The sequence below is a fragment of the Orcinus orca genome, chromosome 10 (genome assembly GCF_937001465.1).
Source record: "Orcinus orca chromosome 10, mOrcOrc1.1, whole genome shotgun sequence".
NCBI lineage: Eukaryota > Metazoa > Chordata > Mammalia > Artiodactyla > Delphinidae > Orcinus > Orcinus orca.
The window spans coordinates 91756471-91770068 of NC_064568.1; the positions used below are offsets into that span (position 1 = coordinate 91756471).

Sequence of the window (13598 nt, forward strand, 5' to 3'; positions counted from 1 at the left end):
GATTTTATTTTATGTAATAAATTTATTTATTTTTGGCTGCGTTTGGTCTTCGTTGCTGCACATGGGCTCTCTCTAGTTGTATCAAGCGGGGGCTACTCTGCTTTGCGGTGCACGGGCTTCTCACTGCGGTGGCTTCTCTTGTTGCAGAGCACAGGCTCTAGGCGCACGGGCTTCAGTAGTTGTGGCTCACGGGCTCTAGAGCACAGGCTCAGTAGCTGTGGCACGCGGGCTCTGTTGCTCTGCAGCATGTGGGATCCTCCTGGACCAGGGCTCGAACCCGTGTCCCCTGCATTGGCAGGCGGACAATGTGTGCCACCAGGGAAGTCCGGCTCATGGGATTTTAGAGCCCTGCCTTTCATAGCAAATATGCCTCAAAGGGCTTTGGGAAGGTCATTCTCTCCATTTTTTCAGGAAGAACGAGCATTCATCTTCATTCTGCTGGTCACTGTTAATTACTTGGCTGCTCTGTCGCCCTGCCCCTCCACCTCTCCTCTAGGAGACTGTGCTCACGAATTAACTTCAGGCCCCAGAAGTTCCCCAGAACCTCTCAGGCTGGGCTGGGTAAATAGGGAATGGAGTGGGGAGGATAAGTAGGCGGGCTTTTTAACCCATCCTATGTCTGGTTTCTCTCACGCTCCTTTCAAGGTCAGGGTACCTGTGTTCGGTTCCACATTACTGAGGCTCTCGAGTGGCCGAGCTTATTCCTACACGGCCCTTTGTCATAATGTCTGAGGAAAATGTCATTCTGAAAAGCAAAGAGAGGTTTCGGTAAACACGCACTTTTGAGTTGAGAAATGGATACGAACCCCATCAGATCACCTCACTGGAAGCAAAGGCTCTTTCTGGTGATATTAACGACAGCCTGTGGAAACTCCAAGCTGACAATCCTTAGACAGTATCTTAGTAATTTTACAACTCATCGAGTGAAAACAGATGATAGTTCTTGAGACTCCATTGATTCTAAGCAAGATTAATGACCAGACCAATTACCTTTGAAAGGTAGCTCTAGCAGAGGTGCAGTATGGAATGAGAGGACCACGAATGAGGCAGCTAAAAGGCTTCGTAGTCAACCAGCTGAGATAAAATGCCAGTGGCTGAGATGGAGAAGAGGTAAATACAGCCATGAAGAATTAAGAAGGTAACTAACTAGACGGGGAAACAGGGAGAAGAAATCACAGATGAGGGAGAAGCACTGCATAGAAGGCTTTATTGAGGGAAGTGACAACATAGAGATGCATTTTATTGGGAAGATGATGACCACAGTTTGGACGTGTTGAACTTGAGAGATACTTGAGACATTTAAGCACTACTGTTCAAAAGACAGCTGATTACATAGATCTGGATTTTGGGAAAAAGACTTGGGAAGCAACGTCCGTGGGCTGAAGAAACCACAGAAGTAGATGAGATTACCCAGACAGAGGGTGCAGACTGAGAAGTGAAGAGGTTATTGAACACAAACATTTAAGAGAGGGCCAAGGAAAAACCTGGAAAGGAAACTGAGCAGTGGCCAGAAACAAAGAAGGGAAATCAGAAGAGATGGTATCACTGGAGCAGAGGTGGTTGAGATGTGAAAGGCAGCGGAGAATCCAGGTAAGATGAGGAATAAAGTAGGCACTGGATTTTACCCAAAAGGAATCTCTCACAGTCTTGGAAGAATGCAGTCAGGGTGTGTCTAAGTGGCAATCTGAGTCACTGCAGTGACTGGAGTGTCAATGGCTAGAGGCGATTATGCTTATTTGAGTCTTGGCTTCTAAAGGAAGGAGAGAAATAGAATGGCAGTAAGGAAAAGATGTAGGCGTGAGAAAAGCGTTACTCGTTTTTAAATGGGATACAGTTGAATGTGTGGGTAGGTTAGAGAGTAGAGAATGGAAGCTGAAGTCACAGGAGAGAGAAGATATAAATGAAGGGGACAAGTCTCTGAGGTTCCCAAAGCAGAGGACGAGGACTCTCTCATCCTCTGAAACAGCAGAGATGAGAATCAAGGCAGAAACAAACCCAACTCCCCACAGCAAAACTCAAAATCACTCTTTCTGGTGTCTGTCTCAGGCTTGGCTTTTGGATAACCACCCTTCATCTAGACCCATGCTCTAAAACTTTCCTATAAACAAAGATCAACCCCACCATCTGACGTGGAACACTTGTCTACAGGAAAACATCATTATCCACAAGCCAATGCCCCCTGACTAAAACTGAGAAAAATGAAACCTCAAAACACAATGACCAGAAGAAGATGCTGTGTATCTAGCAATTTCACATCTGTAGCGTTTTACTCGCGTACCAGAACAGCACAAGTGACGGAACACTGTGTTCTTTGCAACACCATACCCAAAACATATTTCAGCCAAAGGAAGGAGTGATCTGGCACACATATTTATTCCCTTACTCTCTTGCCTCCTAAAGAGAACCTCATGGGCTCAGCCTCCTAGTGGATATGAATCCAATTACTGCTTTGGTTAAACCTGAAGGAAATCGGAAAAGATTTCTTTCATTTATAAAGCATGAGGGGTGTACAATCGTGAGTCATACCCTCAACCAGAGTATCGTTCATTTGGAATTAGGAGAGGTCTCAAATATCAAACATAATTGTAATTCAAGGGGTTATAATAAATAGGATATTTTCTAAAGAATGAAAACATGTCTTTCAATCTGACCTGCTGGGCTTCTAGAGTCTAAAATGTCAACTTTCTCCTCCCCAGTGCATACCTCTTCCTGAAATCCTGACATCAAGCTGATTAAGATTCTTACTCATAGATGTCAGCCTAAACAACTTATCTAATTTTCAGTTAAAAATCAGGCATGTGGTGGCCAGAACGCGTGCCATGTTAACTGCACTCGCTCACTGAGTGTGTATAATACTAAAGCACTACACAAATGGCCTATGAAATTAAAGCAAACTAAGCAATTAAAATGAAAAGTTGAGAAAAGAACGGCCACCCATCCAACCATGACTGAGGGCTTACACCGATATGAACACATCTTATGGGTCCAAATTGTCAAAATAGGGAATATCTATAAGCAACTTATGCCACCCCAAACTGTAAAACACTGGAATTGAAAAAACTCTCTCCAATCCTTCACATCACCTTTTAACTGTGAGGTTACTATTAGCCTCAGCACTGGACTGAATGGAGCTGTACCTGAATTTGAGAAGACACACTTCATGCATGGCGGGGGAAAAGAATTAGACGAGACCCCTTTATGTGGGAAGGGAACTCTGAGAAAGCAGTAACTAATGATCCTGCCTTCACGCCAATGAATGAGATAGTAATTAAGAGATGCCATTTATTTGAATGGCTTTTTTCCTTAAATTCAAAAAGAAAAAAAACACCAATCTAATCGTGGTAGGCAGAATAACTGCTTCTCTAGAGATGCCAATGGCCTATTCCCCATAACTTGTGAATATGTTACCTTACACGGCAGAAGGGATTTTGCAAGTGTGATTAAAGACCCTGAGATGGGGGAGATTATCCTGCATTATCCAGAGGGGCCCAACCTAATCACACGCATCCTTAAAAGCAGACAAGTTTTCCCAGCCTGTCGGAGGGAATCACTCTGGAAGTTAAGACCGTGGAAGAAGGGTCAGAGAGATGTGATGATGCTGCCTTTGAAGATGGAAAAAGGAGCCATAAGCCAATGAATGCAGGCAGCCTCTAGAAGCTAAAATAGGCAAAGAAATGGATCCTCTCCTAGAGCCACCAGAAAGAATGCAGTCCTGAGGACACCTTGATTTTAATCCAGCGAGATCCATATCAGACTTCCAATGGACAGAACTAATGACAGTAAATTTGTGTTGCTTTAAGCCACAAGTCTGTGGTAGTTGGTTACAAAAGCAATATAAAACTACTACACTAATAGTCCTTTACATAATAAAATGAGACCGTGCCCCCAAAGCAGGAAATGTCCCTAAAACAAAAGCTTGCCTTTAAAGTTAAGGTGAAACACCTAAGGCAATCAAAGAGAGGTATCTACAGTAGCAGGCTCAGGATGTCTCATTAAGAAAAATAAACTTCTTTGGTGAACAAGAACAGGCTCAATATTTCAAAAGGAAAGCCCATCAGATACCGGCTGTCGCACAGATACGGGATAGAGAAGGACCACACGGGGAGACTCTTCCAGGTGGGACTTACGTCCAAGTTCTGGAGGCAGTACCAGCAAAACGTGTGCTTGCAGTTCTTACACATCATCTGAGCACAGCCTTCGTTGCGTTCAATATAAACCCGGCACACTGGGCATTGCTTAATGGGGGCTTCTGCCTCCGTCACGAAGAGGGCCCTAGAAACAAAATGAATGAGAAATTATAGGGGAGGGATGGAGAATGCTGCCTGGGTTTTTAAAAAGCAAGGACCGCAAGGTGTGCACTAACCAGAGCTATGGGAAAAGTGGGCTGAATATAATTAATTAATCAGCTAAATATGCTCTTCTAGACTCAACTTTATGGTCATCAACTGAACTCCCAGGGCTCCTATTGGGTAGGGAGTGAACTCTCTTCTATCTGTGCTTGATTCCCCAGCGCAGGAGAAGGGTGTGGGTAACAGTAGGAGAGATGCCGATTATTTGTTGTTCAGTTAACTCAAAACAAAGAAGAACCTTAATTTATTTATCTTTGGCTTTGAGTGAATTACATAATTGTATTTTCCACAGCTGATTGAATTCATTGTTTTGCCAAATTAGTCTTTCATTCTCTGAGCACACCCTGTCTGAATAAAAAGTACAAGAAGTCTGCCACACAAGTGGAAAAAACAGCTCAGGATCAAACGGGGGGGGGGGGGGGGGCGGGGGGGGTAGGGATCATCTATCTAATGATCTGTGCAAATAAACAAACGGAGGGGATTAGAGGGAGTCAATCATCAATTCTTTCAAATAAATGCCCAATATCATTGAAAAGACCTGCTCCAAATAGATGAATAGGCCAGCAAGGCTCACAGGCTCAAGGGGCTTAGAAAATAAGTAGAACAAGCTGAGGTGGAGGGAGGCCTGGGTGAGCCAGAGCACTGAGTTGCATTTTAGCTACTGTTCATCAAAACCACCACCCAGCACGTGGAAACATCAGTTTCACAAAGTGTGCTCAAACCTATGACTGGATTTGGTGCTCATAATAACCCTACACAGCAGGGGACAGCCACCGTTTTCATTCCTCCCCTTTGTTTTTTCAAATAGAGAAATGACTCATAGAGGCTGAATGACTTGCATGAAGTCACAGATACCAAGTGACAATGTCAGAACTCAATCCATCTCTCCTCTAGGATCTTTACATCGTCCTGTGATTCCCCGGGGACCTTGCTGCGTGGCAGTGACAATGTAGCAGGTACTGGCTAAGCGGGCACATGCCTGCCACGTGTGTTAGCTCTTTTTCTCCTCTTGATGTGTTTGGTCTGCAGTTCAAGCACAGCATCACAGCCAGGTAGCATTTCTGTTCCTGGAGAATGGCTCTCCGCACTCCGAGGGTGCTGGGTGATTAAGCCAGCTGGACGGTAACAATGGTATTTCTGATCTTGCTGATGCAAAAGAGCTATAGCCTCAAGCAAAGCAAGGGATCAAACACAAAGGTCTCTCACTCGAGGCCCTGCTGCTGCCATAAAAACCCTCTGTCCTAGAAGGTACAGAGTGCATTGCTTCTCATCATAACAAAATCTCAACCTCAGCACTGTTTTTTTTCAGAGCACAACGTACTGAAAGATAAGCTCTCTTTCTCTAGTACACACGAGTTTTAGCAGCGTACTACACTGAATGGCTGTTGCTTCTACTGCTGTGTTCCTTTTGATATGATTGGCACACCTCACAAGCTGGCAAGTGAGTCAGGGAAGAGAATCATTTCTGCACCTCTTCGCAAGCAGGAAGAATGAGGTGTATCAATTGTAGGCGGTCACGGTACCTAAGCAAACGGCTGTGGACAAAAGTCATGACTTCCTACGGAGAACCAAGGGACCACATGCCTCCTACCTAAAAAGAAATCAAAACTCATATAGACTCTAATGTCAGCCGTATCTGGAAGATTCTCTGGGGGTAAATAACTAAAATTCCTTTAGACATGCTTATTTGGTTATTCTTTGTTAATAACTTACCAATCCTGAGACACTTCTCAGGAAACCTCTGCAGGGAAATAACTTACCTTGAAATTTCATCACAATATAACTCCTTCTCCAAGCAACATATTTCTAAGAACACTAGTGAATAATTCCAAGACGAAGTTTCCTTTCTTACCCATGCTCTGTTGGCAGGACGCTAGGCTGACTGTCTCTGCAGGAGACCTCTGCGTGCCAAGCATCCTTGCAGCACGAGCAGAACTTCAGGTGGCAAGAAGGGCACTCCACGAGCACGGGCTGTCCTGGCTCACTTGATGCGACGGGGCATACTGTCTGACAGTCTGCGACAGGACACCACGTTCTGTAGGGGTCCAGGTGAACTTCTAAAGCGTAAAGAAAGAAAATGTGGTGGTCTGTCTATCTTTCATTCAAGCTTGAGGCTTTGCTTTCTCTCCTACATTTATTCTTTTATAGGTCGACACTTACGGAAGCTTAGTACAACCAATGGCGATGATTTCTACTACTGGTCTTCACAGTGGATCCAGACCTACAAGGTCACCCAGCCCTGCCACACTTCCCAAAGTACGTACTCAATGGAATAGGCCACCATCGCCCTTACGAACAGATAAGGAGGCTTCCTACTAACCAAAATGCACAACTCTTGGAATATTTCTCACCTTTCAGCATGCGAAACAGGCAAAAAGCCCAAGTCCCTTCTACAATTATTCTGGATACCATCTTGGAGAAAAATTGGACATGAAGAACCAACCAAAAGAAAAGAAAAAAAGTCCACAAAAGATTTTGTCCTTTCAGGCACTGATAAACAGGTAGTGAGGTTTCTTCTGTTGTTTAGAGAGAAACTAAAGAAGAAGAATCAAATAGTTTTAGGACCAAACAGTGTCTGGTGTGGCTCGGTCAAGAAGTCGGATTAGCCGTCAATCTGGATATTCTGTTGCCCTGCCAATGTGCTGGTGAGGGACGATTTGTAAAAGACACACATGCTCTAAAAACAAAAGGTAGGGACCTTCACAGGCCATAAAATGATCAGACACCACACTGGCTAGATCCATGTGGCATGCAGAAAAGAAGATACGGTTTGGGAGATGTGCAACTGTCTTTCTATGCGAGTGTTTACAAACCTTGTTCAGTTTTCCATTTTCTAGTCAATAACAGACTCCGTATTCTTGTCATATAACATAACCTTTAGTGGAAAATATCATGTGGAAAATGATGTTATTTAAGAGGTAGAGTAGCCCTTTTTTCCCTGAACCAACGTATTTTGCAAATTTTAAACTGATGAGATTCTAGTTTCAAATCTCTTAAGGCTTGCGATTCTTGGAAATTTCCATGCAAAAAGCAAAAAAAAAAAAACCCCAAAGAATGGTGCAAAAACAAAATGAAGGTATTAAGTATGAGCTTAATTTTAAAGGTAATAATTTTACAAATTCAGTACCAGCGGGGGGGAAAAGTCTGAAATCTTCCAGGAAACACTGTCTCCAATAATGCTGCATCTAGAAAATGCAACAATTGGACCTATGCTTATTATAGGTTTTCATTCAAAAAGAGCATCCTTAAACCTATTTTCTTATCTAATAATTCTGGAGGGCAGGATTAGAGAATGATGGGCCAAATATAATCAGAAAAGGGAAGCTTATGATTCACAGGTCCTCAGACTCCGAGAGATGAACCCCTCTAAGATACCCAAAATTTTGGGACAGGATGATTAAAATGTTAAGGAGACACTGACACACATATGCTTCAAGACCCTGACCTTTGATTTCCACACCATTTATGTTTTCTCCCAAACTCTTTAAACTGCTTTGCAAATACTAAGCCCAAAGAAATGAAGTCTGGCATGTAACTTAGCACTAAGGATTCCCACCTTAAATATCTACTTACCATTCTAAATCACAGGTCTTCTAAAAGTTTGATGATAATGGAGGGAAAGGAAAGTTAAGAGATATTATAAAATTTATAGCATCCCTACTGATCACCTTAAAAAGATTCAAGTATGCAACCTGTCTTCATAGCTCTAATCAATGAAAATTATTTGGTGGATGTTCTGTTTCTACCCCCTTATTATTTCAGGTATCTGGGTGGCACAATAGAAACAGAAACAATAAATAGGGGAGCAATGAAAGACTCTGATAAACTCCTATTAACAAAAGGGCCTTAGTATGCAGTGCAGCTATGACACACAGTCCAATGCAAACGCTAGGGAAGAGTCGGAGACACAGAAAACAGAGATCGTCTGTAGTTTTCTCCACTATGACAGTACATAAGTGACAATGAAAAGGAGTGTGGAAGGAGAGGCAGAAGCGAGACATTACAGGCTTCTACTCATTTCTTTCATTAGAAGTCCTGTTCTGTAGGAATACCCTATAGAGCTTAACAAACACCAAAAGTGGAGTTACTAGGAGGTGGATGTGACTCAATTCAGAAATGAAATTGGCTACTCCAGCCAATTCTAGTGTTATCTACTCAATATCTATCCTTACCCCTGTCAACCCTCCTTGCTGAGAACTTTTATCTATCTCTATAGAGGTGGAATATTCCAGAGACTTGCTTTCTCCGCCTTCCCTGCAGCTAGGGCTTGGGTATGTGACAAGAGTCCTGCCAACAGGAGGTCCACCAAGGGGCTGCTGGGACAAGATCTCTTCCCTGATACAGGGGGAAGAATCGTCCTTTGGTCTTTCTGCCTTTGAACACAGCCGTTCAAAGCTGACTGAAAGGCTACTTTCAGTCTGGCATATGAACAACAGACTAAAAATAATTTTGGAACTAAGCTGTCCCCTGGAAAATCATTTACTTTTTATAACATTGAAATATATTCAAATTTCCCCTTTGTTTCACCTTCTTTTCCAAATATGCAGTTCTCATTCTGTGCTTTTCCTTCCCCCTAAAAACCCCCTCTCTTCTCTACCAAGTCGTGGCCTATCCATTCCTAAAGGACCTACTTTCACGTGCTTGTCTTAATTTTTGGAGTCACAGAACATGCATCTTGTTCACTGCTGTTCTCTATTCATTTCGTAAAGATGGTCTTTCTCTCTTCAGACTGTAGGCAAGAGCTATTTCTTACTCTATTTGTGTGCTCCAATATACCTGACACAGTGATGGGATGTTACCTATTGATATAAAGTAGTAATTCCTGGGGTTTTCAAAAGCATAGACAGACTGCTCTGCAAATAACTGATTTATAATACATACAGTAATAATACCATCTTGAACTGCCTTGCACCAAAATTCCCTTCTGGGACTCTCATCAATAGATGTGCACACTAAAATCATCCAATATCAGTCCTGGTGTTGAAAGTATGTGATGATCTATATTAGACCATAGATCTCCACCCACCTCAATCAGGGCTCTCTACATCTGAAAAGATGTCAACTTGGCAAAACATGGACTTTTACATATAGCACTTTCAAAACTAAACCTCTTTTATGAAGTGTCACTTATAAGGGCAATGATGAAAAATGTTTCTAACATTAAAATGAATAAGTATCCCTTCTAGAATCCTACTTTCTCTCTATACCTAACATTCATTCACTTCCTATCTCATCTTAATCCTTGGGTGAGCGATCCACATTCTCTGATTCCCATTCCTATCCCCTCGTATCCTCCTTAAGTCTTTAAAACAAAGTTTTTACTCCCAACACATTAAATAAACTGCTCTCTGAAAGGTACAACTGACATCCCTCTAGTCACATCCAACAAATGTTTCTCAATCCATCTTTTATCTGATACTCTTCTTGTAACTCTATCTAAGGCACTGGCCTCTCCGTTTTCTTCCCACAATCTTCCTTTCCCCTTTATCATTAATACTGCTTCCTTTGCTCCAACGATGGATGGTATCTAAGACTTAGTCCTAGATTTTACTTATTTATAGAGCTCACGCCATGACTAAGCCTCAACTCTCATTTTAATTTGGACTATTCCAAATTTCTCCCTCAGGTCTTACTTCTTGTGATGATAAGACTGAAAATTAGACAAATGTCTATTATTCATTGTTCATTCAACACATGATCAATTTCAGCTACTTACTGGACACCCTGTGTATAGAGGCTTTGCTCCTGAGAAATCTTACAGTATGAGAAGGGAAAGAGATGTTTAAATACAATGTAAAAAGTAATAATAATAAGCTATGTAATAACTGACAAAACATCTCACAAGATAACAAAAATAAAACTGTTAACAAATATCTGTGAACAGATCTTAGGGGATGGAAGTAAGAAAGTTTTTAAAATACAGAAACATTCTTATATACAGAACGTTTTTTATGCTTTTTTGTCCAAGTATCCACAATTAAAGTTTCCCTTTTTAATCAGCTCTAAAATCAGAAGGTAAAACTAGTCCCTCCTAATCACAGTACAAAGCAGGTGACACATGCTGAGATGAAACACGAGATTAAGTTAGAAAGAGCTAAAGCATCACATAAACACAGATTAAAAAAAAAAAAGAAATCCCTGGAATAGCAATTCTGTAGGCAGCCAGAGTTTACAAGGTGTAAAAGTGAAAGAAGAGTCTCCTTCCAGATATTAGAATAAAGATTCTGCACTTAGAGGAAACACTGAGCAAGGATACTGGCAGTCACCTCCAGAAGTGGGTTCTTGCCAGTTCACAAGAACCCACTGCATCTCTTTCCAACTCCATGTTCAGCGACATCACATTGGCTGCTGGAAATCAGCCACAGTGGAAGTATTTACACCACAGAAATTGGTAAGCACTATAAATCAAAGCCTTCCCCACCCCCCTAAAATCTGTTTACAATACATCATTGAAAGCAAGCCAAACTGAGAGTGAACACATAAATATATAAAACCAACTCCAGCACAGACAAGTGTGGAGCACCGTGTGGGAATGTGAAGGACAGAACTCACACAGCACAAAAAGAAGTCAAAACTATAATAGAAGGGATGGTTCTTTCAAACAGATTTGCTGATCAACTCTTCCCACTTCCTGAACATCCTATATACAGACAGGTATTTATCCCGGAAGTCACATTCACAAATGTCTACATCTTCTTCTAAAGAGTACTTAGTATTTGGTTATATATTCTAGTTTATTATTCATTAACTGCTTCTTGCATATCTGTCTGGGTTCTTCAACTCCAGGGAGAGCTACCCTAGAGCACAGGCTTAGGTTCCACTTAGAAACACAGCACATTACAAGGAGGTGTTTCTGGGTCTCCCTAACAGGCTTCCAAGCCCCCCTCACTAGGCCAATCAGTACCATCAGATGGGATGCATTCACTATATTCCCCTCCATCCCAGCGGATCAAAAAATTTCCTTTTATAAATGTAGGGGGCTCGGGGAGAAAAGGAAGACCAGATATCTACTAATTTAAACCAATGACTTCTCTCAAACGGGGCCCCCTTCTCCCATCAGCCTCCCTTTTAAATAATTTAAATAAAAAGAAAGTCCTGCTAGTTAGAATCACATAATTAAAGCCTGGAGAAACGTCTATCCATACAGGAGCTACCCACAGTAGCAATACAATATCTTTTGTTTATGGAACGTTTGTTTTGGGGCACAGATTTTTTTTTTTTTACACAGGTACTTGAGCGTGTCCTACAACTTTTAAATACTGCTCTGCTTATGTAAAAGATACTTGCCGAAAAAGGTGTGTCATTATTGCCTTCTTGATAAACCATTAAAGGCAGAGTAAATGACTACCCTGGTGGGTAGGAGGGTTGGGGATGGGGTGGGGGCAATCTAGCCAAATTCATTAAAGTCCTCTCAGTTTATATTTCTATGTTAAAGTAAGGAGCAAACTAAGTTAGCGAATGAGTATTCAAAGGAGTAGTGACTCAATTTCTCTTACTGGATGTACAGACGGGACCGCAGAGATTTCTCCCTTATAGTCAAACAGCCACACGCTGCAGAAATTCATGATGGACATTTCTGAATGAGAAGAAAAGGTACATTGGTGTTTCTGGGCCTGAAGACACGAAGAATACTTAATGTGTTTTTCTCTCTGCCTTCTCTATTTTTGATTAATGACAGAGACGGCTCAGCTCAAATGCACACTTTCTACTCTTTCAACTGGGTGACTACAGTATTAATTTGGTCAGAATTGGGAAAGATAAGCCTTTGGGACTGTTAACATTTGTAAGAACCAGATGATACTGAGCAAACATCACTTCTGTTTTTGAGGGTTTTTTATAGCTGTGCAATTTTAAAAATCACATTTAAGTCTATAAGTGAGAACCGTGAATACGTAGCCAACCTACATATGGTTTTTGGTCTGAAAGATTTCCAACTTTTATCCAAATAATGCAAAAGAAGGGATTTACACATGTAATAAGGCAGTCCAGTCTTACACGGAGCTAAGTAAGCAGAGGGGAGCATCACAGGAAATAATCTGGGGATAGTCGTCAAGGGTCTGGTCGCAGATGATGATGATAAGGCCTAAACGTGGTGAGAAGCCACTGGAGGAGAAGGCCATTTGATCAGGGGAGTGCTGTGATATGGCTTCCACTTTTAGAAGATTATTCTGGCTACTGTAGGAAAAATAGGTGGTAGCAGAACGAAGTGGCAGCACAGAGATCTAGTAAGAGGCTATTGCAGTTATCTAACCCAAGATGATACGTCTAATCCAAGATGATATACGTTAGAAGTGGAAGTACTAAAAATGTGGAGCATAGTTTGAAGGTGAAACTGTCAAGATTTCCTGGTAGAGATGCAGTTGGATGTAGTCACCCAGTTGACAGCTACTGACCTAGACACGTACCTGGAACATAGTATTCATTGAGTAAATGAGTGAAGCAACGTAAGAAATAGTATCTGTAGGGCTTCCCTGGTGGCGCAGTGGTTGAGAGTCCGCCTGCCGATGCAGTGGACGCAGGTTCGTGCCCCGGTCCGGGAAGATCCCACATACTGCGGAGCGGCTGGGCCCGTGAGCCATGGCCGCTGAGCCTGCGCGTCCGGAGCCTGTGCTCCGCAGCGGGAGAGGCCACAACAGTGAGAGGCCCGCGTACCGCAAAACAAAACAAAACAAAACAAAACAAAACAAAAGTATCTGTAGATCAATTCCCTATGGTAATAAAAGATAATGAAAGCATCTATGGCAAGGTTCTATATTGTTCAGCCCTGCGTCTAGATATTTTCAGAGAACAGACACAACTCTTCAGAGAGATATTTGTATAGGGCATCTTGGAGTCTCTTGGAGAAGAGCTTCCCACAACAGAACAGGGATCTAGACATACAATTCTGGCCAGGTTACACTGAAAAGGGATCTGAATACAATATGGCACCTGTCCTTCACATTATCCTTCGGCCTGGCTCCCAGAAAAGCAGCTACAAGTAAAAGTCAAAAGAAGCTAAAAGAGTTGTCTTGCTTTTTTTAAATTATTAACAGTCCAATGTGCCATTAAGAGCACCATTTTGCTTCACATACCTCAGGTAACAGAGTATACCACAAGCGGGGCCTAGAAGCCAGAGTGGTAGAAAAGGTGAAAAAAGCTGAAGAGCCATCAGAAGTTGGCAGCCCCGGCAGCTAACAGGACTTCCCAGAAGCCAAGCCAAAAAGGAACATATTAATGGATACCAGGTGGTAGCCAAATCGCTATCCCACG

General features: G+C 42.2%; 1 protein-coding gene across 3 annotated transcripts in view; it reads right to left on the reverse strand.

Moving 5' to 3' along the window:
• The window catches only part of RNF144B (ring finger protein 144B), an 83603-nt gene that overhangs the window by 15690 nt on the left and 54315 nt on the right, over positions 1 to 13598 (reverse strand). For all 3 annotated transcript variants that reach the window (XM_012534381.3, XM_012534380.3, XM_012534378.3), the window contains exons 5-7: positions 6202 to 6406; positions 4128 to 4272; positions 656 to 745 (exon numbers count right to left, since the gene is read on the reverse strand). In XM_012534381.3, coding sequence (XP_012389835.1) covers positions 656 to 745; positions 4128 to 4272; positions 6202 to 6406 — 440 coding nt within the window. The remainder of the gene's footprint in view (positions 1 to 655; positions 746 to 4127; positions 4273 to 6201; positions 6407 to 13598) is intronic.